General features: G+C 43.8%; 1 protein-coding gene across 4 annotated transcripts in view; it reads right to left on the minus strand.

Moving 5' to 3' along the window:
• Window positions 1-26022, minus strand: part of LOC115200503 (kinase suppressor of Ras 2) — a 115506-nt gene that overhangs the window by 20152 nt on the left and 69332 nt on the right. For 3 of the 4 annotated variants that reach the window (XM_029763623.1, XM_029763624.1, XM_029763622.1), the window contains exons 7-17: window positions 24354-24423; window positions 21169-21252; window positions 20519-20604; window positions 19652-19678; window positions 19291-19397; window positions 18117-18285; window positions 17773-17814; window positions 12408-12480; window positions 8897-8954; window positions 4985-5144; window positions 4287-4482 (exon numbers count right to left, since the gene is read on the minus strand). In XM_029763623.1, coding sequence (XP_029619483.1) covers window positions 4287-4482; window positions 4985-5144; window positions 8897-8954; window positions 12408-12480; window positions 17773-17814; window positions 18117-18285; window positions 19291-19397; window positions 19652-19678; window positions 20519-20604; window positions 21169-21252; window positions 24354-24423 — 1072 coding nt within the window. The remainder of the gene's footprint in view (window positions 1-4286; window positions 4483-4984; window positions 5145-8896; window positions 8955-12407; window positions 12481-17772; window positions 17815-18116; window positions 18286-19290; window positions 19398-19651; window positions 19679-20518; window positions 20605-21168; window positions 21253-24353; window positions 24424-26022) is intronic. The other variant, XM_029763625.1, reaches the window with a different exon arrangement.

Genomic DNA, 26022 nt, shown 5'->3' on the forward strand with positions numbered 1-26022 from the left:
TTGTGTCGAGGCACAGATCTGGGGAAGGGTACCAAAAATTGCCTGCAGCATTGAAGGTCCCAAGAACACAGAGGCTCCATCATTCTTAAATGGAAGAAGTTTGGAACCACCAAGACTCTTCCTAGAGCTGGCCACCTGGCCAAACTGAGCAATCGGGGGAGGTGACCAAGAACCTGATGGTCATTCTGACAGAGCTCTAGAGTTCTTCGGTGGAGATGGGAGAACCTTCCAGAAGGACAACCATCTTTGCAACACTCCACCAATCAGGCCTTTATGGTAGAGTGGCCAGACGGAAGCCACTCCTCAGTAAAAGGGACATGACAGCCCACTTGGAGTTTGCCAAAAGGCACCTAAAGGACTCTCAGATTCTCTGGTCTGATGAAACCAAGACTGAACTCTTTGGCCTCATTTCTACTACCAAGGATTGTTATTTCCAAGCTATACAGCAAATGCTCTGGCAAACAAACAACAGTAACCTGGAAACACCATCCAACCTGGAACTGAGTGAGTCATGTTTAGTCTGAAGCTATTTTTATTTTCAAAAGCCAAGAAGAAAAATACATTACAATGATATATTTTACTTTATAAGGACTGAATGCTAAGTTAAGGCTACCAAGCTTGCTAGGACAGAACAGGTACAACTTCAATTAGCATTGAAGTGTGAAGTGAGAGGTGTTAAAGCCCTTGAGCCCAACAATGACAGGAGAGTTGCACACAGCCTACCCCACCCAAATGCAGAGGCCTTTGATGCCTCCTCCCGCTGTTCAGAGATAATTACAATACATGTATGTACAAAATTATAAGACACGAAAATAGTACAAAATGAAGGAAAATCAAGAGACACTTTTTGTTGACTATTATAAAAATGGGAACATAAGCAACTTAATCTTCCACACAGACCATCCCCTGGCATGGCGCAGTGCTATATTAACACACTACCCCTCTGTTAAGGGGGGGAGGGGGGGGGGGCGGTGTTACCGATGGGTGGAAACTCACGATATTAGACAATGAGGACTCTGAGTCAGCCAATGTGAACTTGTACAAATCTGGAACAGTAATGGCACAGGGCAACCCCAAAAAGTTTCAGCTGGACTGATAAGATAAGCTCTCTCTCTCTCTCTCTCTCTCTCTCTCTCTCTCACTCTCTCACTCACTCTCTCACTCACAGACACAGACAGAGCGTGTCAGACCAGGCCTCTTCATTATACAACCTCACAGGGTGGTCTCGCAGGTCTGGGAGAGTGTCTTGCTGGTCTGGGCGGGGTGTCTATTGATCTGTTGCTTTTGTGTAAAGTGTTGGGGCTGTGTTTGAGGGCGATGTCCTTTAGGGTCCGGGCGAAGGTGGGCACTGCTGCCTTGTATAGGTGGACCTGGTCGTAAAGGCTCTTTAAGTCTCTTCACATTATGTGAAAGTCCAGCTGAAACTTTTCCTCTGGACCTTTTGTGAGTGTAATGTTTTACTGTTTATATTTTATTGTTTATTTCACTTTTATTCATTATCTATTTCACTTGCTTTGGCACTGCAAACATGTTTCCCATGCCAATAAAGCCCTTTGAATTGAATTGAGAGAGAGTAGCATTACATCTCCTCACATCCCAAAGCCTCCCCCCCTCCCATCAGCCCAAAGCCCCTCACCCTCACCCCCTTTCTATCACCCCAAAGCCCCTGCCCCCTCCTCCCCCGTCAACCCTTCTATCACCCCAAAGCAACTCACCCCATCCTCCTCTCCTCCTCTCACCCCTCACCCCACCCTCACCCCCTCCTCTTACCACAAAGCCTTCCCCTCCCCCTGACTGTGACATCCAGATGGCCTGAGGGCCAAACTGATACCGGAGCTTCATGCATATTCATTCATACCAAGAGGTAAGGTGACAGGAGACATTTTTAGCATCTCTCTGGGCTCTGGTCTGTGAGACGGGATGGGGACCTTATATCACCTGATGACGCACCGTCAACAACTTCAGCTACCGATAAACATCCAGGGATGACATAAATTACTGCCATAGCTTTCAAGTGTGTGTGTGTGTGTGCATGTTGTCAACAGTCGGGATGAATACAGTCAGGATAGTAATACAGGGATGGAGTTGTATTCATGGCTCTCTCTGCTGAGCAAAAGCTAATAAAGTCACCAAAACACTCAGAGAGCCTAAAGAGGCTTGAAAAGCAAAGTAATTATTCCTTATGGATAGAAACCTGCGGTGACGGGAAACGGCTAATGATTATTCAACGCTGTGGGCGCTCCTGCAAATCAATCCACACACAGCCACTCATGGCGAATCAAAGACAAACAATCAATATTAATATTTGCTGTCCGCATCCCTGACTAACCTTTCATCCCTGCCTGGCATAAGCCAATTTCGTCCTCATTCAAGGTTCAATTTGACATGTTTTTCCTGTTGGTCTCCGGGGTAATAAGCCTGAGTGGAATAATTAAGACTAGTGCGGCTCTATAGTAGGTACGGTATATTAAGAGCAGCTCTATGCAGCTAGCTATGACATTTACTTTGATTTCATGCACTCACTCATTTCAGCACTCAGGACTTGTACAAGGCAAAGCAGTCCTTTGAAATATTGTTTGCGAGTGTTGGTGGTTCGCCGAACTATGCTTGCATGATGAGTGATTTTGTCTGACAGCCAAAAACTTGTGTTAGCTCCCAGAGTAATTGCCTAGGATTTAGCCCAAAGGGTTATTGCAATCTTGGGTCATGCAGACAACTCAGGGTTGATACTCGGTCAATAAGGGAAGGAATGGCATTGTTTCAATAACATCCCGCTTCCTTTCAATTTACTCAACTGCATAATTCTTGAAGTTTACACGGTACTAATACAAAGTCAAGCATAACATCCTCTGTCTTTAGATTCAGTTTTTTTGTGAAACATTATTTCTGCTACTTTGTGCACTGAGCTGTTATTATAACAGGGGAGGGGCTTCAGACTCTGGTTTGATGAGTTATCCTCACATTTCCTCTGAAGAAACAATGACACGGCAGTTTAACTGACGAATAGAAAATGAGGGAGAGAATCAAATGGAATCAAAGGAATTATTGTTGTTTTGTTACCTTTACCAGTTACTTTGTGGAGTCTTTCCTTTGTTGAAAAAGGGACCACACCACAGAGGAATTTCCCTAAAAGTGAACACTACAAAACAATTAGTCACGTCTAGACAGGGATTTAGCTACAATATGATTACAACTGCTTCATCTCCAAGTATACACTTCTACTCGTGAGGTAGTTTGGATTCCGCCTTTACCTTAGCAAACATGAATTTTCTTGTCCGTAACATTGTCTGTTTCTGTTCTTAGCCTGCCACTAAGATTTCAGATTTTATTAATAAAAATCTCCTGCCAGATAAACACCTTGAGATTAATCAACAAGTTCATTTTTGGGGGGTGTCCTGTTACATGACAAACAATACCATGTCTCTAAACCTATAACAGAGCATCCTGAAACCCCAGTCTTTGTGTAAGCACAGATATTTAGACAACGCGCAAGGGCTGTGGCGAATCACTGCACTGGCTTAACCCAGTGCACTTCAAATCAGCCAGCCAGACAGCACAACCAGGACACTGCCATTCGCTTCATTGAGACACCCATGTCACACATGGGTGTTCCAGAAGGGAATGGAGCGCTGTATGATGATCTATAGTGAATCCACAAAAACATCACCCTTGTTGGAGAGAGAGAGAGACTCTGACTCAGGCCCCAGGGTAACAAAGACTGGGTCACTCATAGTACGTAGCTAAACTACTTCGCAAGAGTATTGTATTTTTCTACACAGCTTCACTGCTTTACGATAGCTTTGCAGGGATTTTGATGTCAACGTTCAGAAAAAGGATTGGGCGATAGCTTCCACTTCACCACTCTAGGAGGTTAACACTGTGGGATCAGGGACAGGAGGTGAATTTAAGGAGGGGGTTACTGTGACGTTAAAAGGGTCGGGCTGCTTCCCTATACTAAGAGAACTACCACCTACCATCACAGATGTTACTTAATGTATTGCTGTTCCTAAACTGTCCAGTATAATTATGGCAGGGTTGTCAGACCCAATTCCCCATCCTGTACTTGAAGAGGACCCACAACGACATGCTTACTGATGCAGTTCGATTAGAAGACCACAGTCAGTTAGTCAGTTGGCTGGAATCCATGTTGGAACAGAGCTCAGGAATGACAAACATCATCACTCACCTGATGAAGATAGCCAGGGGTGGGGGGCTCATGACACCCATGAAGAGGACCACACACACACACACACACACACCCACATGTGAGGGTTTAGGGGACTCACCTGGTGATGATGGCAAGGTGTGGGGGGCTCATGCAGACACCCATGAAGAGGACTACGTTCTCATGTCGGGTGTTACGGTAGGCCATCACCTCCCGCTTGAAGGCCTTCAGCTGGTCCTCGTTGTCCTGCTCGATGTCGATGAGGCGGATGGCCACCTCACCATGCCAGCGCCCGTGGAACACCAGGCCAAAGCGACCTGAAGAGAGCAGAAGGTAACTTAGAGGTTAGAGAGGTGGACCTGTAACCAGAGGGTCGCTGGTTCAAATCTCACGTGGGATCTGAATTGGTAACTAAAGGACAACTAGTGTCAGATCCCAGCTAAAATGTCCCACCATTGCGACCCTGAAGCAAGGCACTTTGGGGTGGCAGGTAGCCTAGTGGTTAGAGTGTTGGGCCAGTAACCGAAAGGTTGCTGGATCAAATCCCCAAACTGACAAGGTAAAAATCTGTCGTTCTACCCTTGAACAAGGCAGTTAACCCACTGTTCCCTGGTAGGCTGTCCTTGTAAATAAGAATTTGTTCTTAACTGACTTGCCTAGTTACATTTATTTAAAATCAAATGTAACCTAGCTCCAAGGATTCTGCACAATGGCTGACCATGTGCTCTTTTCAAATGACTGTGACTGCGTTGTATGGGGCAATATAGAACAGATGTAACAGTTGGACTAATACAACTGTTTTGTATTCTATTCTATTACCTTTCCCGATGAGCTCTCCTATCTCCAGCTGTTTGAAGGGGATGTCCCACTCCTGGAGGAAGATGGATGTCTGGCTGGCCTTGCGGGGGAAGTTACGGGCCGACAGCAGAGACAGGTTCATCTCCTCAAATTCATCCTCCGAATCCTCCACCTCATCGTTCTGTTCAGGAGAGGAAGATGATGAGGTGAGGAAGATGAAGAGGAGAGGAAAATGACGAGAAGATGAACAGGAGAGTAAGACGAGGATGAAGAGAAGATGAAGAGGAGAGGAAGATGAAGAAGAGAGGAAGATGAAGAGGAGAGGAACAGTAGAGGAAGATGAAGATGAGAGGAAGATGAAGAGGAGAGGAAGAGGAGAGAAAGAGGAAGAGGAGAGGGAGATGAAGAGGAGAGGAAAAGGAGAGGAAGATGAAGAGGTGACGAAGAGGAGAGAAAGATGATGGGGAAGAAGAAGAGGAGAGGAAGATGGAGAGGAAGATGGAGAGGAAGATGAAGAGGAGAGGAAGAGGAGAGAAAGAGGAAGAGGAGAGGAAGATGAAGAGGAGAGGAAGAGAAGAGAAAGATGAAGAGGAGAGGAAGATGGAGAGGAAGATGAAGAGGAGAGGAAGATGAAGAGGAGAGGAAGAGTGAAACTCCTTTCAATCCAGGTCCACGATAAGTGTTTTATTTGTATTTATTTATTTTTTCATACAACACAAAAACACAACAACAACAAAACACCCACTATACAAAACATTCTTGAAGATGGTCAACATACAATTTACAAATTCTGTCAAATATGTCTGGTTTATGTTGGATGTTCTGTAGGGTCTAATGGGATGTCTGGTTTATGTTGGATGTTCTGTAGGGTCTAATGAGATGTCTGGTTTATGTTGAATGTTCTGTAGGGTCTAATGAGATGTCTGGTTTATGTTGGATGTTCTGTAGGGTCTAATGGGATGTCTGGTTTATGTTGGATGTTCTGTAGGGTCTAATGGGATGTCTGGTTTATGTTGGATGTTCTGTAGGGTCTAATGGGATGTCTGGTTTATGTTGGATGTTCTGTATGGTCTAATGGGATGTCTGGTTTATTATGGATGTTCTGTAGGGTCTAATGGGATGTCTGGTTTATGTTGGATGTTCTGTAGAGTCTAATGAGATGTCTGGTTTATGTTGGATGTTCTGTAGGGTCTAATGGGATGTCTGGTTTATGATGGATGTTCTGTAGGGTCTAATGGGATGTCTGGTTTATGATGGATGTTCTGTAGGGTCTAATGGGATGTCTGGTTTATGTTGGATGTTCTGTAGGGTCTAATGGGGGATGTCTGGTTTATGTTAGATGTTCTGTAGGGTCTAATGGGATGTCTGGTTTATGTTGGATGTTCTGTAGGGTCTAATGGGGGATGTCTGGTTTATGTTAGATGTTCTGTAGGGTCTAATGGGATGTCTGGTTTATGTTGGATGTTCTGTAGGGTCTAATGGGATGTCTGGTTTATGTTGGATGTTCTGTAGGGTCTAATGGGATGTAGTTAGATAGTTCAATCCTGCAGTTTGTTATTGAGGGTGGATATGAAGCTTTCCAATTGATAGCGATACATTTTTTGTTGTTGCAGCAACTAGATTACAAAACGTTCTCTGATATTGATCACCAATATTTACATTTCCCAAGAAACATAATCGTGGAGATGGATGGATATAAATTCCTAGACACAATGAAATTATAGCACATATGTTATCGCAAAATGGTGTCAGTTTGTTACAGGACCACAGCATATGTAATAGGGTTCCTTTGTGCTTTTTGCATCTCCAACAGAGATGAGACATTTCTGGGTACATTACATGCATTCTGGCAGGAGTATAGTAAGTCCTACGAATGATCTTAAATTGCAGTAGTTTCTGTCTTATATTATAGGAGCAGGTATGAACACGTCCACATTTCTGTGACCAATGTTTCTCCTCAATTTCTTCCTTTAGATCTGTTTCCCATTGTTTCCTTATAGGTTCTGAACCAGCAGGTAACGCTTCAATCCACCTTGATATAACTTCGGCAATCAACTTCTTTGGCGTAGCAGCTTCTTTCAGTATTGTTTCAATGCTAGATGCCTTAGGTTGTAAGAATTTAAAGAAATCTGTAACTACCAATTGGATACCACGAAATTGGGGGAAAAAGGGGGGGGAACAACATATACAGTATATATATATATATACATTACGAAAAAATATATATAAAAATAAAAATAAATAAAAAATAGCTCAGTCATACATCTTCATATAAGGTAGTCCAAGACCTCCAGCTTCATAGGGGAAGTGGAAAACAGTCAGCTTTATAGAGGAAGTGGAAAACAGTCAGCTTTATAGGGGAAGTGGATAACAGTCAGCTTTATAGGGGAAGTGGAAAACAGTCAGCTTTATAGGGGAAGTGGAAAACAGTCAGCTTTATAGGGGAAGTGGTAAACAGTCAGCTTTATTGGGGAAGTGGTAAACAGTCAGCTTTATAGGGGAAGTGGTAAACAGTCAGCTTTATAGGGGAAGTGGTAAACAGTCAGCTTTATAGGGGAAGTGGAAAACAGTCAGCTTTATAGGGGAAGTGGAAAACAGTCAGCTTTATAGGGGAAGTGGAAAACAGTCAGCTTTATAGGGGAAGTGGAAAACAGTCAGCTTTATAGGGGAAGTGGAAAACAGTCAGCTTTATAGGGGAAGTGGATAACAGTCAGCTTTATAGGGGAGGTGGAAAACAGTCAGCTTTATAGGGGAAGTGGATAACAGTCAGCTTTTTAGGGGAAGTGGTAAACAGTCAGCTTTATAGGGGAGGTGGAAAACAGTCAGCATTATAGGGGAGGTGGAAAACAGTCAGCTTTATAGGGGAAGTGGAAAACAGTCAGCATTAGAGGGGAAGTGGAAAACAGTCCATTTGACTCTTGAGGTCTTTCCAGTCCAAATAAAGTTGGAGAACAGGCCGTTAATTTTATTTAAAAAGTTAGATGGATTTGAAACTGGCAAGGTCTGGAATAAATACATCAACCTTGGTAATATATTAATTTTGAAAATGTTGACCCTACCTAACATAAAAATGGTGCGAGATCTTCATCTCTGAATATTAGATTAAATCTTATCTATTAAAGGGATACTTCGGGATTTTGGCAATAAGGCCCTTTCTCTACTAGCATGCTAGTAGATATCATAGACTTCCAGTCATTGTGCTAACGCTAGTTAGAAACTACCTCTAACCTCCATTATACTGGACACAGATAAAAAATGGTATCCACAAGTTCATCTGACTCTGGGGAAGTAGATGAAGGGCCCCAATGCCAAAACCCCAAAGTCTCCTTTTAAAGAAGAGTAATTGATTTTATATGCCTCCTAAAGATTGCATGGTATTAGTACAACGAGCTATTTCATATACGTCTTTGTCCATTTCCATTTAAATTTACTTTCAAAGCTTGAGAAGTCCTGATTAGAAATAGACATTATTTCACTCTGAATCCTGATACAGCACCATATGTATCCAACAGTAGTAAAATAAATGACAGAGAATGTTCTGGTTCAGATAAATTAACTAAAATGTCATCTGCATACAATGACATCACATGTTGACCTCCAATCTCTATTCCCCCAGATTGAGCCATGAGTTCTAATTATTGATGCTATGGGTTCTGTGGCGAAAGAGAACAGATAATTAGACAAACTAGTTGTATACTTCTTTAATGTGTTATCCTCTATCCTCTGGGCTCTACTGTGCAATTATTACATTATATTCTAATAAATGAATCCAATAAATGAAATTGAAATGGTGAAAATGGACAGCCTTGTTGTGTGGTTGCAGAGGATTGCCATCTGGAGCGTCAGCATGCCAAACTATAACAAAAAATGACGAATGCTACACAGATTCTATTCAGAAACAAATCCTACAATTTCATTAGAGGGTGAACTCACGTCTGATGTAGGTTCCACTTCAATCTGTAGTAAAGGGTTTAAAGGGTTCATCTCGACTCTGCAAGCAAGAGGAGGGCATGCAGATGGGATGAGCATTTTACATTGCACACGCTAGCATCATACACACATTTTACATTGCACATGCTAGCATAACAGATCTGCAATGAACCGTGTTGAATCACGCATCATGGATGGTGATTAAACACCATGCACTTTCTGAACCCTCCTTTCTGTTTATCTAGCTAGGTGGCCAGGCAGAAAGGCATTCTACAGGTAAGCTCTTCCAACCTCTGTGTTATCAGTAGAGCTGTACACACCTGCATACACACACACACACACACACACACACACACACACACACACACACACACTAGGGTTATTAATTATGTAATCTTTTATGTTTTGTGTGGAACCTGCAACAGCTAATGGGGATCCTAATACAACCCCCAACACCCCCACCCCCCCCACACCCAACCCCCACCCCCCCACACACACCCAACCCCCACCCCCCCCACACACACCCAACCCCCACCCCCCCACACACACCCAACCTCCACCCCCCACACACACCCAACCCCCACCCCCCACACACACCCAACCTCCACCCCCCACACACACCCAACCCCCACCCCCCCACAGACACCCAACCCACCCCCCACACACACACCCAACCCCCACCCCCCCACACACACCCAACCCCCACACACACACCCAACTCCCACACACACACACAACCCCCAACCCCCCCACACACACCCAACCCCCACCCCCACACACACACCCAACCCCCACACACACACCCAACCCCCACACACACCCACCCCCCACAAACACCCACCCCCCACACACACCCACCCCCCCACACACCCAACCCACCCACCCCCCACACACACACCCAACCCCCACCCCACCCCCCCACACACACACCCAACCCCCACCCCCCACACACACCCAACCCCCGACCCCCCACACACACCCAACCCCCACCCCCCACACACACCCAAACACCACCCTCCCACACACACCAAACCCACATTCCCTCCCCCCACACACACCCCCTTCCACACACACCAAACCCACATCCCCTTACACACACACAAAACCCACATCCCCCCCACACACACAACCCACATCCTCCCACACACACACAACCCACAACCCCCCCCCCCTCTCAGAGTAATACTACTGGTGGCCCTGTGTTGTGATGGGGACGGTGTATGAAATGATGTATGTGATTCCTGTGGTATACGTGGCCCCTGGTAGGACCTCAGTCTCCTAATGAGAGGATCCAGTCAGGGCCAGAGAGAGGCCCTCATTAACCTAGAGAAGAGGTGGGGAAAATTGACAGCTGGTACTAGACTCTGGCTGGGTGAGGGAGTGCATGGAGCTACACACTGAGGAGAAGACTGGCTTTAATTACATTATGAAAATGTGGGTTTCATAACCAAGATAATGGATTCATATTTGTCAGAAAGCAGAGGAAGAGAAAAAGAGAGAGCGGCGGGAGAGAAAGAGAGAAAGATGGGGAGAGAAGGAGAGAGAGGGGGAGAGAAGGTGAAAGAAGGAGCGAGAAAGACATAGAGGGAGAAAAAGCAAGATAGAGAGAGAGATGGCTGCACCTTTCCCCAGTCATATTGACACTGAAATAACACCTGTGTCAGTCACTTAGAAGGTATAAAAAACATTAGAAAGTCATTAAAACAGTAAGCCATTTCCTTCAGCTTAAAAATCCACCAACAATTGACTATGAAAATCGTCTATGAAAGCTAGTTTAGGTTTATTTGAACATCTTGGTACATACAGTAAGCAGTTTCTAAAAGCTAAAGTTACTGAGCGCTACCTTGCATTTATTTATGTGATGGATTTAGAGTCCAAAGACATTGGCATCACTCCTCGTCTTCTCCTTCTGCTTGTTTTCGGCAGCCGTGGTTTTTAGTAACCTAAGTGGAATCCAGTTGGCATCCTAACTATAGCATGAGGTTAAGGCCATGCTAACATTAGCCCCAGAGTGTTTGTCTTGTCCTGCATCTCTCATTGAAATTGTCACAAAAACGTCTTTGCTCCAATCATTTTGAGTCCCTATCCATCCCTCGACCAATGGAGGGACAGAGACCGACAGACGAGATGTGATATGAGACGGTCTGTTTTTGCCCACAAGATCATGCAAACATTGCTCTGTGTCGCGCTACAAGATTTCTTGGCATATCATTTAAAAATAAAATGGATGTCATTTTGTGACCTACTTCACTGTCCTACTTCACTGGTGGAGGGAGACAGAGGACGAATCAGAGCTATCCCACTGGGCCTATCTAGTTTTGATTTCCATTTGGTTGAGTTGTCAAAGAACGTGAATTCAACGTGAAATCAACAACACATGTCATCATGTCATTGGATTTAGGTGAAAATTTAGGTGGAAAGAAAAGAGGAAATTCCCTTAGGGGCGGCAGGGTGGCCTAGTGGTTAGAGGAGGTGGCCTAGTGGTTAGAGGAGGTGGCCTAGTGGTTAGAGGAGGCAGGTAGCCTAGTGGTTAGAGGAGGTGGCCTAGTGGTTAGAGGAGGTAGGTAGCCTAGTGGTTAGAGGAGGTGGCCTAGTGGTTAGAGGAGGTGGCCTAGTGGTTAGAGGAGGTGGCCTAGTGGTTAGAGGAGGTGGCCTAGTGGTTAGAGGAGGTGGCCTAGTGGTTAGAGGAGGTGGCCTAGTGGTTAGAGGAGGTGGCCTAGTGGTTAGAGGAGGTAGGTAGCCTAGTGGTTAGAGGAGGTAGGTAGCCTAGTGGTTAGAGCGGCAGGTAGCCTAGTGGTTAGAGGTGCAGGTAGCCTTGTGGTTAGAGTGTTGGACTAGTAACTGAAAGGTTGCAAGATTAAATCCCTGAGCTGACAAGGTACAAATCTGCTTTGCTGCCCCTGAACAAGGCAGTTAACCCACTGTTTCTAGGCTGTTATTGAAAATAAGAATTTGTTCTTAACTGACTTGCCTAGTTAAGTAAAATAAAAAATTATGTTGATTACTTTTTGCAAATCCAATTCGTTTTCCACATCAATTCAAGGTCATCACATGGTGTTTTGGTTTGAAATGGCGTGGAAACAACGTTGATTCAACCAGTTTTTGCCCATTGGGATTTTAAACAATTTATTTCCTTCTAGATTGACTAAGATCAGAATACAATAGTCACAATAACTCATGTTGTTTATACTGTATCCACGATGTCAACAGCGTTATGGCCGACACTCCTCCCAAGCTACTTGGCAGACTTCCCTTCAACCACCCCTTCTTGATTGACTAAGGTCTGAATTAAATAGTCTCTGACAGTGACTTATCTGCTGCATGGTGTGTTTCTGTGGCCAACACAGCTCCCAAGGTACTGGGAGACTTTATGTCGCGTGTCATCTCAAAGATTGACACCTCACTGACATTCTCATTAGATGTTGATTGCATGACATTGGTTTACTACCAGGTACCATGGTTGAGCCAAAAAAAATATAAAGAAAGCAATCCCGTTTCCTAGTTTCCTACTTACCCCGGCTCAGACAGGACAGGGTGCAGGATGACCTGGGGTGCCCTGCTGGGGGCCTCTGGGGCCAGGGCCACATCTAGAGAGGAGAGGTATATTGTTAAATCATCACAACACTGGACATTACATAGTCTTTATACCACAGCACAGTGTAATATCACACACAGTGCATTTGGAAAGTATTCAGACCCCTTGACTTTTTCCACATTTTGTTACGTTACAGCCTTATACTTAAAGTGATTAAATCGTTTTTTTCCTCATCAATCTACACACAATACCCCATAATGACAAAGCAAAAACAGATTTTTAGATTTTGTTTTACAAAACAAAATGAAAAAAGAAAGAAAATGAGGGGGAAAAAATAAACAAATACACTGAATATACAAAGTATCTGGACTCCCCTTCAAATGAGTGGATATGGCTATTTCAGCCACACCCTTTGCTGACAAAATGGAGCAGACCGCCATGCAATCTACATAGACAAACAATGGCAGTAGAATGGGCTTACTGAAGAGCTCAGTGACTTTCAACGTGGCACCATCATAGGATGCCACCTTTCCAACAAGTCAGTTTGTCAAATTTCTGCACTGCTACAGCTGCCCCGGTCAACTGTAAGTGCTGTTATTGCGAAGTGGAAACCGCTAGGAGCAACAACGGCTCAGTCACGAAGTCGTAGGCCACACAAGCTCACAGAACGGGACCGCAGAGTGCTGAAGCGTGTTGCAACACACACTACCGAGTTCCAAACTCCTTCTGAAAGCAACCTCAACACAGGAACGGTTCGTCGGGAGCTTCATTAAATGGGTTTCCATGGCCGAGCAGCAGCACACAAGATTAAGATCACCATGCACAATGTCAAGCTGGAGTGGTGTAAAGCTCGCCACCATTGGACTCTGCAGCAGTGGAAATGCATTCTCTGCAGTGATGAATCACGCTTCACCCTCTGGCAGTCCGATGGATGAATCTGGGATTGACGGATGCCAGGAGAACGCTACCTGCTATAATGCATAGTGCCAGCTGAAACATTTGGTGGAGGAGGAATAATGGTCTGGGGCTGTTTTTCATGGTTCAGGCCCCTTAGTTCCTTTTCAGGGTAGTTAGGAACAAATATACACAGGCAGTTAGGAATGCTAAGGCTAGCTTTTTCAAACAGAAATTTGCATCCTGTAGTACAAACTCCAAAAAGTTCTGGGACACTGTAAAGTCCATGGAGAAAAAGAGCACCTCCTCCCAGCTTCCCACTGCTCTGAGGCTAGGAAACACTGTTACCACCGATAAATCCACTATAATTGAGAATTTCATTAAGCATTTCTCTACGGCTGGCCATGCTTTCCACCTGGCTACCCCTACCCCGGTCAACCCGCCAAAGCCCCCATCATTTCTCCTTCACCCAAATCCACATAGCGGATGTTCTGAAAGAGCGGCAAAATCTGGACCTCTACAAATCAGCCGGGCTAGACAATGTGGACCCTCTCTTTCTAAAATTATTTCCAACTCCTATTACTAGCCTGTTAAACCTCTCTTTCGTATCGTCTACTTCTCTGATAGAGTTCAGTGTGTCAAATCGGAGGGCCTGTTGTCCAGACCTCTGGCAGTCTCTATCGGGGTGCCACAGGGTTCAATTCTCGGGCCGACTCTCTTCTCTGTATACATCAATGATGTCGCTCTTGCTGCTGGTGATTCTCTGATCCACCTCCACGCAGATGACACCATTTTGTATACTTCTGGCCCCTCTTTGGACACTGTGTTAACTAACCTCCAGACGAGCTTCAATACCATACAACTCTGCTTCCGTGGCCTCCAACTGCTCTTAAATGCAAGTAAAACTAAATGCATGCTATTCAATCGATCACTGCTCGCACCTGCCCGTCCGTCCAGCATCACTACTCTGGACAGCTCTGACTTAGAATACGTGGACAACTACAAATATCTAGGTGTCTGGTTAGACTGTAAACTCTCCTTCCAGACTCACATTAAGCATCTCCAATCCAAAATTAAATCTAGAATCGGCTTCCTATATCGCAACAAAGCATCCTTCACTCATGCTGCCAAACATACCCTCGTAAAACTGACCATCCTACCGATCCTCGACTTTGGCGATGTCATCTATAAAATAGCCTCCAACACTCTACTCAACAAATTGGATGCAGTCTATCACAATGCCATCCGTTTTGTCACCAAAGCCCCATACACTACCCACCACTGCGACCTGTACGCTCTCGTTGGTTGGCCCTCGCTTCATACTCGTCGCCAAACCCACTGGCTACAGGTTATCTACAAGTCTCTGCTAGGTAAAGCCTCTTATCTCGCTCACTGGTCACCATAGCAGCACCCACTCGTAGCACACGCTCCAGCAGGTATATCTCACTGGTCACCCCCAAAGCCAATTCCTACTTTGGTCGCCTTTCCTTCCAGTTCTCTGCTGCCAATGACTGGAACGAACTGCAAAAATCACTGAAGCTTGAGACTCATATCTCCCTCACTAGCTTTAAGCACCAGCTGTCAGAGCAGCTCACACATCACTGCACCTGTAAATAGCCCATCTATCTACCTCATTCCCATACTGTATTTATTTATTTATTTATCTTGCTCCTTTGCACCCCAGTATCTATACTTGCACATTCATCTTCTGCCCATCCACCATTCCAGTGTTTAATTGCTATATTGTAATTACTTTGCCACCATGGCCTATTTATTGCCTTAACTTACCTCATTTGCACTCACTGTATATAGACTTTTTGTTTTCATTTTTTCTACTGTATTATTGACTGTATGTTTTGTTTATTCCATGTGTAACTCTGTGTTGTTGTATGTGTTAAATTGCTATGCTTTATCTTGGCCAGGTCGCAGTTGCAAATGAGAACTTGTTCTCAACTAGCCTACCTGGTTAAATAAAGGTGAAATAAATAAATAATAATAATGCAACAGCATACAAAGACATTCTAGACCATTCTGTGCATCCAATTTTGTGGCAACAGTTTGGAGAAGCCCCTTTCCTGTTCCAGCATGACAATGCCCCATGCACAAAACGAGCTCCATACAGAAATGGTTTCTTGAAATCGGTGTGGAAGAACTTGACTAGCCAGCACAGAGCCCTGTCCTCAACCCCATCGAACACCTTTGGGATGAATTGGAACGCCAACTGCGAGCCAGGCCTAATCGCCCAACATCAGTGCCCAACCTCACTAATGCTCTTGTGGCTGAATAGAAGCAAGTCCCCTCAGCAATGTTCCAACATCTAGTGGAAAGCCTTCCCAGAAGAGTGGAGGCTGTTATAGCATCAAAAGGGGACCAACTCCATATTAATGCTCATGATTTTGGAATGAGATGTTCGACGAGCAGTTGTCCACATATTTTTGGCCATGTAGTTTATGTTATATTGTCACATACACCAGATAGCATAGGGGTGCTGAGGTTGCTGCAGTGCTGCCTGGTAAATCAGAATAAATAAATAAAACAAAATATTTATTTCCCCAAAATTAGTGCACTTGGCCTTTATTACTATTTTATGAGCGGACCAAAACAGTCGACAGCAGCGCAGAGAGAAAAAAGGATTTCAGTACCCCACAACTAAACTTCTTCCCCCGGCCATGCCGGATAGCTGCAGTGAAATTTGTTGCTTTTTGTAGTTTTGTGTTGTTTTGTGTTATTTTGTCTTCCTTTGTGCTGCTTTGTGTTGCTTTGTTTTGCTTTGTCTTGCTTTGGGTTGCAAATGAGTTGTATGATAGGCTGGTAAGTACATGTAATACAATTATAATTAAATGTTTTAACTTAAAACATTTAATTATAAGAAATAAGCAGTGGGAGTTGTTAACAGCATTGGCCTCATGACACTACTCGTGGCTTCATAACATACACTATGAGGATCAGTCCTATATCACTATACTGTATCTCTGACTCTTCCAAAGGTTACACCCCATTTCACCCCCATGCAGATGTAGGATCTTCATTTGATCACGCTGTTGTTGAAATAAAAACTTGCTATGTATTCAAGGTTTAAAAAGCCTTCTAAAGTTTGACATTTTCACTTTAAAATGTCAGACTTTATTTGCCCTAATTAAAACATATCAACCCTTACAAAAAAAAACACAATAATTCAGATTTCCTGTTGCTGCAGGATTAAGATGCACAGCTTTAAAATACTCTGTAATGGTCCAGCTAGACAACAGAGACCAGCAGCAGCAGGCTTTTATTTAGTTCTATTCTATAGAAGAGCCCGAGGAGAGGAGACTGACGAGAGGAGCCTGACGAGAGGAGCCTGAGGGGAGGAGAGGAGACTGAAGAGAGGAGACTGAGGAGAGGAGACTGAGGGGAGGAGACTGAGGAGAGGAGACTGAGGAGAGGAGACTGATGAGAGGAGACTGAGGAGAGGAGACTGACGAGAGGAGACTGAGGAGAGGAGACTGACGAGAGGAGACTGACGAGATGAGACCGAGGGGAGGAGAAGAGACTGACGAGAGGAGACTGACGAGAGGAGACTGAGGGGAGGAGAGGAGACTGAGGAGAGGAGAATGAGGAGAGGAGACTGATGAGAGGAGACTGAGGAGAGGAAACTGAAGAGAGGAGACTGACGAGAGGAGACTGACGAGAGGAACCTGAGGAGAGGAGAATGAAGAGAGGAGATTGATGAGAGGAGGCTGAGGAGAGGAGACTGAGGAGAGGAGACTGAGGAGAGGAGACTGAGGAGAGGAGACTGAGGAGAGGAAACTGAGGAGAAGAGACTGAGGAGAGGAGACTGAGGAGAGGAAACTGAGGAGAGGAGAGGAGACTGATGAGAGGAGACTGAGGAGAGGAAACTGAGGAGAAGAGACTGAGGAGAGGAGACTGAGGAGAGGAGAATGAAGAGAGGAGACTGATGAGAGGAGACTGAGGAGAGGAGACTGAGGAGAGGAGACTGAGGAGAGGAGACTGAGGAGAGGAAACTGAGGAGAAGAGACTGAGGAGAGGAGACTGATGAGAGGAGACTGACGAGAGGAGACTGACGAGAGGAACCTGAGGAGAGGAGAATGAAGAGAGGAGACTGAGGAGAGGAGACTGAGGAGAGGAGACTGAGGAGAGGAGACTGAGGAGAGGAGACTGAGGAGAAGAGACTGAGGAGAGGAGACTGAGGAGAGGAAACTGAGGAGAGGAGAGGAGACTGATGAGAGGAGACTGAGGAGAGGAAACTGACGAGAGGAGAGGAGACTGAGGAGAGGAGACTGAGTAAATGCTCTAAAGGCTAAATTAAGGAACCAAAAACTAAGACAGGCATTAGAGTTAGAACCTGTCAAGGAGGAGAGAACAGAATCATCAAATCACAACATCAAAAGTACCCTCCTCCTTCGGCCTGGTGCAGTATGGGTATCGTAATGCTCAATTACAAGGCACTTACCTGGGAAGATGAACTGCTGCTTGTATTTGAAGTAAGAAGAGGCTGGATAGAAGGAGAGAGGGAGGAGGGAGAGCGAGAGTGAATCAGAGTTATGGTGCGGACCCTTTTTGTCTTCTTTCACTGACAATCAGCACAGAGCTGGGTTCATAGAAGGGTAGAAATGACAAGAATGAAATGTCTTTCCTAGAGCAGAGACGTTGAACAGACAGCTCTAAAAATCAAACAGTAGTAACACTAAATGTACTACTTCTATCAGAATAAATGTCTAAATGAACTTTAAATAAAGTTTGATTTGAGACTTTATCTGGGGGAAAAAACTCAATGTTTTCAATGAAATCCCGTACCTGTTAAATTGAACTGTTTCTGTAGCCGTGCCGACTGTGGGGAGGGGTGCAGGGGGGAGGGAGGGGTGGCACTGGAGGGGAGGGGGGGAACGGGGGAGGAAGGAGTGGAGGAGGTGGTGGAGGAGGGGTTACTACTGGAGTCTGGCTGGTACGGGACAGGGATGGGATCCTGAGGACAGAAAGAGATAGGGAGAGAGAAAGAGAGAGTGGGAGAAAGAGGGAGAGCGAGAGAGAGAGAGAGGGAGAAATAGGGAGAGAAAGGGAGAGAGGGAGAGTGAGGGAGGTAAAGAGAGAGATACATAGAGAGATAGGGGGGGTAGAGAGAGATAAGGAGAGAGATACAGAGAGATACATAATTAAATAGAACAGTATTATAGTTTATCTCTATGGCCATTAGCAGGTGGAACTAGTATATTTTCAGACTCTTCCTCATTCACAAGATAGCACCTGGCAACGCACCTGTTGTCTAATGGTGTTGTTATGATGAGGGTCCATAGAGATACTAGAGAGATATGTGCTCTGGGAGCTAAAAGCTCTTTTACGTGGTAGGGTAGAAATGAGTGGTCTTGGTTGACCTCTCTCATTATGGAGCGTTGCTGTGTGTGTTGTTGACTTATAGCTGCTAATACTATGTTCATTTCCTGGTTGTATTGGGGAAGTCGTACAGAGTGAAGGAGTGAAGAAACTCTGGTCTCAAACTACACCAGTAACGGTCATAGTGAATTAGCAGATGTACATTAAAAGTATCTCGTTAAAAAAGGCTAAACTAATGACAGGACACAGTGAGGTAGAACGCTGAACTGTAAGGGCCACAAAATGTTGCCTAAAATGTAACATGGCAATAAAATGCCCCTTGTGAAGTTATGATGAGGGTGTAGAGGTTTTCAGTTCTGTAATCCCAAACAGTGTTTGAAGAATTGTAAAGTATACGTCTGTTGGCTACTGTTTGAAGTGTGAAAACGAATTAGTACAACAACAAAAACATCCAATAGACTGATTAATCCAGTACTGCTAGTCCGTCTGAGAGACTGAGATTCAGGGGATTTCAAACAGAAAGAACAGATGGACTTTTGATAAGACAAACCTCAGATGTGGAGCCCAGAGCAGTGTGTGTGTGTGTGTGTGTGTGTGTGTGTGTGTGTGTGTGTGTGTGTGTGTGTACGGTGGTTTCTACCTTGTTGATTTTGCTGGTTTTGGGCAGCGTCTGACTGATGTGCAGGTCTGTGTACCTGAGGGGGTTGTTGATGTCACATGGGACCGATTCAGTCCGTACCAAACGAGCTGGTAGAGACAGAATCAGACATGAACAACAGAACACTGAGTGAGGGCTTTGAGCAGATGTGATATGGCTGTCCATTAGAGAAAGTCTTCATCTACTCAAATTTCTAAATGTTTTAAATGGAAGATGGTCCCTTATTACTATCGCAAGGGAACGCTTAAGAACACCGTAAGATAGCTGGCCAACTTCAAATAGCAGAGACTTCAGAAAGGTTCTGTAGTTAAAAAAATAAAGGTTGATAAATTGATTGTTTTACCTTGATTTCCTTGGTGGTCTGTCGCACCAGTTGGGAGAAAAACAGAGACGTGTAAAGAACATACAGTAAAAACTAACTTCAGATGACAGAGAACCTTATAAAGTAATACTTCCATAACTAAAGCACTATAGCAGAGAATATAGCAGAGAATGAGTATTCTTTTAAAGAAATACTTCCATAACAAAACCACTAAAGCAGAGAATATAGCAGAGAATGAGTATTATTTTAAAGTAATACTTCTATAACTAAAGCACTATAACAGAGAATGAGTATTATTTTAAAGAAATACTTCCATAACAAAACCACTAAAGCAGAGAATATAGCAGAGAATTAGTATTCTTTTAAAGTAATACTTCCATAACAAAACCACTAAAGCAGAGAATATAACAGAGAATGAGTATTCTTTTAAAGTAATACTTCCATAACAAAACCACTAAAAAAGAGAATATAGCAGAGAATGAGTATTATTTTAAAGTAATACTTCTATAACTAAAGCACTATAACAGAGAATGAGTATTATTTTCAATAAAGTAATACTTACATAACAATCCTAATAAGTATTCCTAATATGAATATGTTTTGTGCTGCTGAATTACAGTAGGGCTACATACAGTATATCTCTCCTAACTTGAGATACATGTGCAGTTTGTATTACTGCTTATGTTGAGAATGGCCTGTGTATCAAGGTCTACAGCTATTAAAATGGTGCAATAATGCTTTCAGTCACTTTAATAAACACATCTGCTAAATGAGATGATGTATGAATTGAAAGACCAGTGGTGAAATGGTCCTTGAAGTTATGTGGCCTGTACATGAAGTCAGGCTTCAGCCTTACAGTAAGCTGCTGGTCCAACAGTCCTTTGTTACCTTTGAGGGGGTTACTCCCTCCTCGCTGGATGATCAGCAAATGGCAAGGCGGGGCTTCTTTGGTGCATTTGTTGTGACACTTCAGCCTAGTGAAAAAACAGAATGGTATACACCCTGAAACCAGTGTCGTGTCTGAAATGACACCCTATTCCCTATATAGGGCACTACTTCTGATCAAAAGTAGAGCACTATATAGGGAATAGGGTGCTACTTCGGACATAACCCCTGACATCACTGAATCTCTGCTATTCATTTTCAAAACAGTTAAAATAAAAATGCCGAATGTTTAATAGTCTGTGTCATTAAGGAAATAAAAAGCTGTCCTTCTGTCAAAGATGTCTCATTCGGTCGATTGAGAAGTTGGGTTAATTTATTTGAGTAATCTGTTTAAAATGATAATGGTAATTGCTGTTCAGTTCCTTTTCAGAGACGTTTCAAAGTATACCGTGACAAATGATCTTTCCAGAATTCTAATAAGAATGTAGATTAACACATACGGATGACAAAACAGAGCTTATGACCCAGAACCAACCAGCATAGTGATTGATGTAGATTAGTTTTTTACTTCACTAAGCACACCAGGATAATGTTTTGTCATGGTGTACACATGCTTTTCATGAACAAAGATCATTTTGGGAAAAAGGACCTACTTGCAGTTTTTACATTTGAGTCCAAACAACATTCCTTTTCCACATACTATGCATGTCTGAGACATCCAATACTTGGTGGAAAACCTGCAAGGACAAGAGAAAGAGAGAGAGAGAGAGAGAATGAGAGAGAGAGAGAGAGAGAGAGAACGAGAGAAAGAGAGAAAGAGAGAGAGAGAGAGAGAATGAGAGAAAGAGAGAGAGAGAGAGAGAACGAGAGAAAGAGAGAAAGAGAGAGAGAGAGAGAACGAGAGAAAGAGAGTGAGTTCAGATCACATAGACGAAACATCTCTTCTACCTGTTTCTCCATGCATAAATGAGTCCCAAATAATAATAAAAAACAGCAGGTGTGCTTCACTGCACAGAGGAAACATCACTGATTGCTTGTGACCTTTCAGACAATTATTCCTATTCCCATGTGATGACAAATGGCTTTTGTCATAGAACGCCTCATATTCACAGGTTAACCTTTCCTTAAGAAACATAAGAAAGATGGACGCCTTTAGGCTTATTCTTCCCCTCCTTCTGAAGATTGTCGTGCTAATCTCCAATGCACCTTGATTCAATTCTCCTGGCACTCCTTTCATTATCCCCCTCCAATGGTGAGTTGGTGGCTGTGCTCTTTGAATAACTGCTGTGACAGCCCACTTGAATCAACGTGGAATAGATGTTGAATTGACGTCTGCGCCCAGTGGGGAGAAACCATGCTGTTGCATCAAGACGGTAAGACAGCAATCATTCCCAGAGATGAAGATGGAGCCTGGCAGAAACCGCGGCACAGCGTAAGATCTCAAGATGCTGCCACTTATCAAGCAGGCAAATCTACCATGTGTCTTAATTCTCTTGAATGATAAAAAGCAATTCCCTACTTCGAGGTTGGATGGAGTATCTGAGTGCCAGGAAGCCCAGGGAAGAGCTAGGGGGTTTATTGACTGATAGATCTGACACCTGGGTTCAAGCAGCAGGCTGGCTGGGGTAATGGAATATGACTGATACAGGCTGACATCTGGGTTCAAGTAGCAGGCTTGCTGGGTTAATGGAATATGACTGATAGAGGCTGACACCTTGGTTCAAGCAGCAGGCTGGCGCAATAGAATATGACTGATAGAGGCTGACAGAATCAGAATCTCTTCATTAGGAACCCTCGTATCGCCTCGTACCGTCGCTAAACAGAACCAGGGAGAGCACAATTCAATCTCCCGTCCTGGCGGTAGAGCCTAAATGATACGTTTGTTTTAGCAGGCCATACCTATGCTACCAAAGTTAAACTGGCGTTAAAGGTGAGATATGTTTTCACAGATATCTCTTTTCCATTCCCAGGGAGATGGTGCTATAGCCAAAGTAGTTGATCACATTGCAATAATTTACTTATGCATAATAACCTGTGCTTACAATATAAGTTACAGTTACAGACACACCTAGTTTTTCTTTATTTTTACTATTTTATACATTGTAGAATTATAGTGAAGTCATCAAAACTATGAAATAACACATATGGAATCATGTAGTAACCAAAGAAACAACCCTTTGCCTTGATGACAGCTTTGCACACTCTTGGCATTCTCTCAACCAGCTTCATGAGGTAGTCACCTGCAATGCATTTCAATTAACAGGTGTGCCTTGTTAAAAGTTAATTTGTGGAATTTCTTTCCTTCTTAATGCATTTGAGCCAATCAGTTGTGTTTTGACAAGGTAGGGGTGGTATACAGAAGATAGCCCTATTTGGTAAAAGACCAAGTCCATATTATGACCAGAACAGCTCAAATAAGAAAAGAGAAACGACAGTCCATCATTACTTTAAGACATGAAGGTCAGTCAATATGGAACATTTCAAGAACTTTGAAAGTTTCTTCAAGTGCAGTCGCAAAAACCATCAAGCGCTTTGCTGAAACTGGCTTTCATGAGGACCGCCACAGGAAAGGACGACTCAAGAGTTAACTCTGCTGCAGAGGATAAGTTCCTTAGAGTTACCAGCCTCAGAAATTGCGGCCCAAGAGTTCAAGTAAAAGACACATCTCAACATCAACTGTTCAGAGGAGACTGCGCGAATCAGGCCCTCATGGTCAAATTGCTGCAAAGAAAACACTACTAAAGGACACCAATAAGAAGAAGAGACTTGCTTGGTCCAAGAAACACAAGCAATGGACATTAGACCAATGGAAATCTTTCCAAATTTGAGATTTTTTGTGAGACGTAGAGTAGGTGAATGGATGATCTCCATATGTTTGGTTCCCACCATGAAGCATGGAGGAGGAGGTGTGATGGTGTGGGGTGCTTTGCTAGTGACACTGTCAGTGATTTACAGTAAGTTTGGGATGAGTTGGACCGCAGAGTGAAGGAAAAGTAGACAACAAATGCTCAGCATACGTGGGAACTTCAAGACTGTTGGAAAAGCATTCTAGGTGAAGCTGGTTGAAAGAATGCCAAGAGTGTGCAAAACTGTCATCAAGGCAAAGGGTGGCTACTTTGAAGAATCTAAAATATAAAATATATTTTGATTTGTTTAACACTTTTTTGGTTGCCACATGATTTCATGTGTTATTTCATAGTTTTGATGTATTCACTATTATTCTACAATGTAAAAATAGTAAAAAATAAATAAAAACCCTTGAATGAGTGTGTGTCCAAAATTTGGACTGGTACTGTATATAAATGGGCTTGTCTCTGGCTGATGAGGCATTAAGACGTGTGCACAACCACTCTCTTTCCTCCTCCGTGACTTTCAACAGTGGGCAAACACCCACGTACTTCTGAGGCTGAGAGAGAGAAGTAGAGAGAGAGAGAGACAGAGAGAGAGAATAAGAGAGAGGGAGGAGAGAGAGATAGAGACAGAGAGAGAATAAGAGAGAGAGAGAGAGAGAAAAAGAGAGCGTGAGAGAGACCAGAGAGAGAAAAGAGCGACAGACAAAGAAGTAGAGAAAAGTCGGTACGTAGGCAGGTTCTCGTGGCCAATAGCGGTGGTGTATTGTTCAACTTGGAAATCCGTAGCATTTAGGAGTCATCAGAGGTTTAAATGTGGAATGAGCACGAAGATGACTTCTGCCCCCTATAATTGGTCTGACATTCTGTTCGTCAGGTGTGGAGAAATAGACACATTAAGACACACTACACACGTGCATGCATGCACACACCTTAATTCCTGAACACTCAAACCATCACACACACACACACACACACACACAGGTTACCTGTGTTTTATGGAGTTTCCCAGGTCTCTCTGGGGGATCTGTGGGGACCAGCGAGGCACTGAGAGAGTGTCTGGAGGAGGAGAGATATAAAGAGGGATGGATAAGAATGTAACGATGATTAGATATTGGACCAAACGTAGGGCTTGATTCAGTCAAACATGCAGCTTTGTAGCCTAATACGTGTCTTAATGTGTTTGGACGGTGGAGGGTAGGACTAGATATCAACACATGCCCTTGTATTGAATAGTTCCCTGCTGAATGCCACAGTACACTGATTGTGACTGGGCTTAAGCAAACACTGATTTGTGGACTGCATGACATTTCGCCGTATTAATAGATGAGTAAAAACTGGTCTGATCTCGCTTTGGTCTTTACTACAATCAATTATAATAACCTATTTTGACTAACAATTGCTGACATTCAAAAACCTTAAAGTGATAAAAGTCTGATCATCGTCAGAATCATGAGATAAAATTATTCACTTCTGGATCTTTAGAGAAAACATTCAAGTTATTCTCTTTTCCAAACATTCTTTTATCATACAGACAGAATGGAATCAGAACTCTCAGCTACGACCACACAGTAAATGAATAAACAAATGTTGTCAGAATTCTCAGTTACATTCACGATTACAAACAATCTAAGCCTCAAACACGGCGTCCAGTCCCGCTCCATGGCAGGAGCCTTCCTCGGCATCGAGATCCAGTCCAGGCACAGTGTTCAGCCTGGGTCCATGGCTGGATCCGCGGGATGAGCGGTTTCTTCGGCCCGCACCAGAGCCACCACCAAAGATGATGGATCCACGAGCTGAGCGGGTTCTTCGTTCCGCACCAGAGCCGCCACCGACACTAATCACCCCCCCCCCCCACCCTCCCTATTTGGTTTCAGGTTTTGCGGCTGGAGTCCGCACCTTTGGGGGGGGGGGGGGGGGGGTACTGTCACCTTTGGGGGGGTACTGTTCTCTATGGTATAGTAGGTCAGGGCGTGATTGGGGGTGTTCTATGTTGTTTATTTCTATGTTGGTATGGTTCCCAATCAGAGGCAGCTGTTTAGCGTTGTCTTTGATTAGGGATCATATTTAGGCAGCCATTTCCCCACTGTGTTTTGTGGGATCTTGTTTTTGTATTTTGCTGAAGTTTCACGTTATAATAAAGATGTGGAACGCTACTCACGCTGCGCCTTGGTCCAATCATTACGACGATCGTGACAACGACTACAGTATACTGCTCAGATATTCATAATTACTACTGTATACTACTCAGATATTCACCATTACTACAGTATAATGCTCAGATATTCAGCATTACTACAGTATACTACACAGATATTCACCGTTACTACAGTATAATGCTCAGATATTCACCATTACTACAGTACACTGCTCAGAAATTCAGCATCAGCAAAGTGTGAGATTCAGCAAAAAGCCCAGACCAGACTTAACCCGCTATATAGACACACACACACACACACACACACACACACACACACACACACACACACACACACACACACACAACCATAATAGTTGGTATGTTGATGATATGGTCCATATAAGCATTCTGTTGTAGGTGCTCCATTGTGAGGGTATGCACAGAGAACGACTTGATGGCAGAAGCAGCAGCAGCAGCCTAATACTTTATGGACCTCTCAATGCACTGTGTGCCACCAC

The sequence above is a fragment of the Salmo trutta genome, chromosome 9, assembly GCF_901001165.1.
Source record: "Salmo trutta chromosome 9, fSalTru1.1, whole genome shotgun sequence".
Taxonomy (NCBI): Eukaryota; Metazoa; Chordata; class Actinopteri; order Salmoniformes; family Salmonidae; genus Salmo; species Salmo trutta.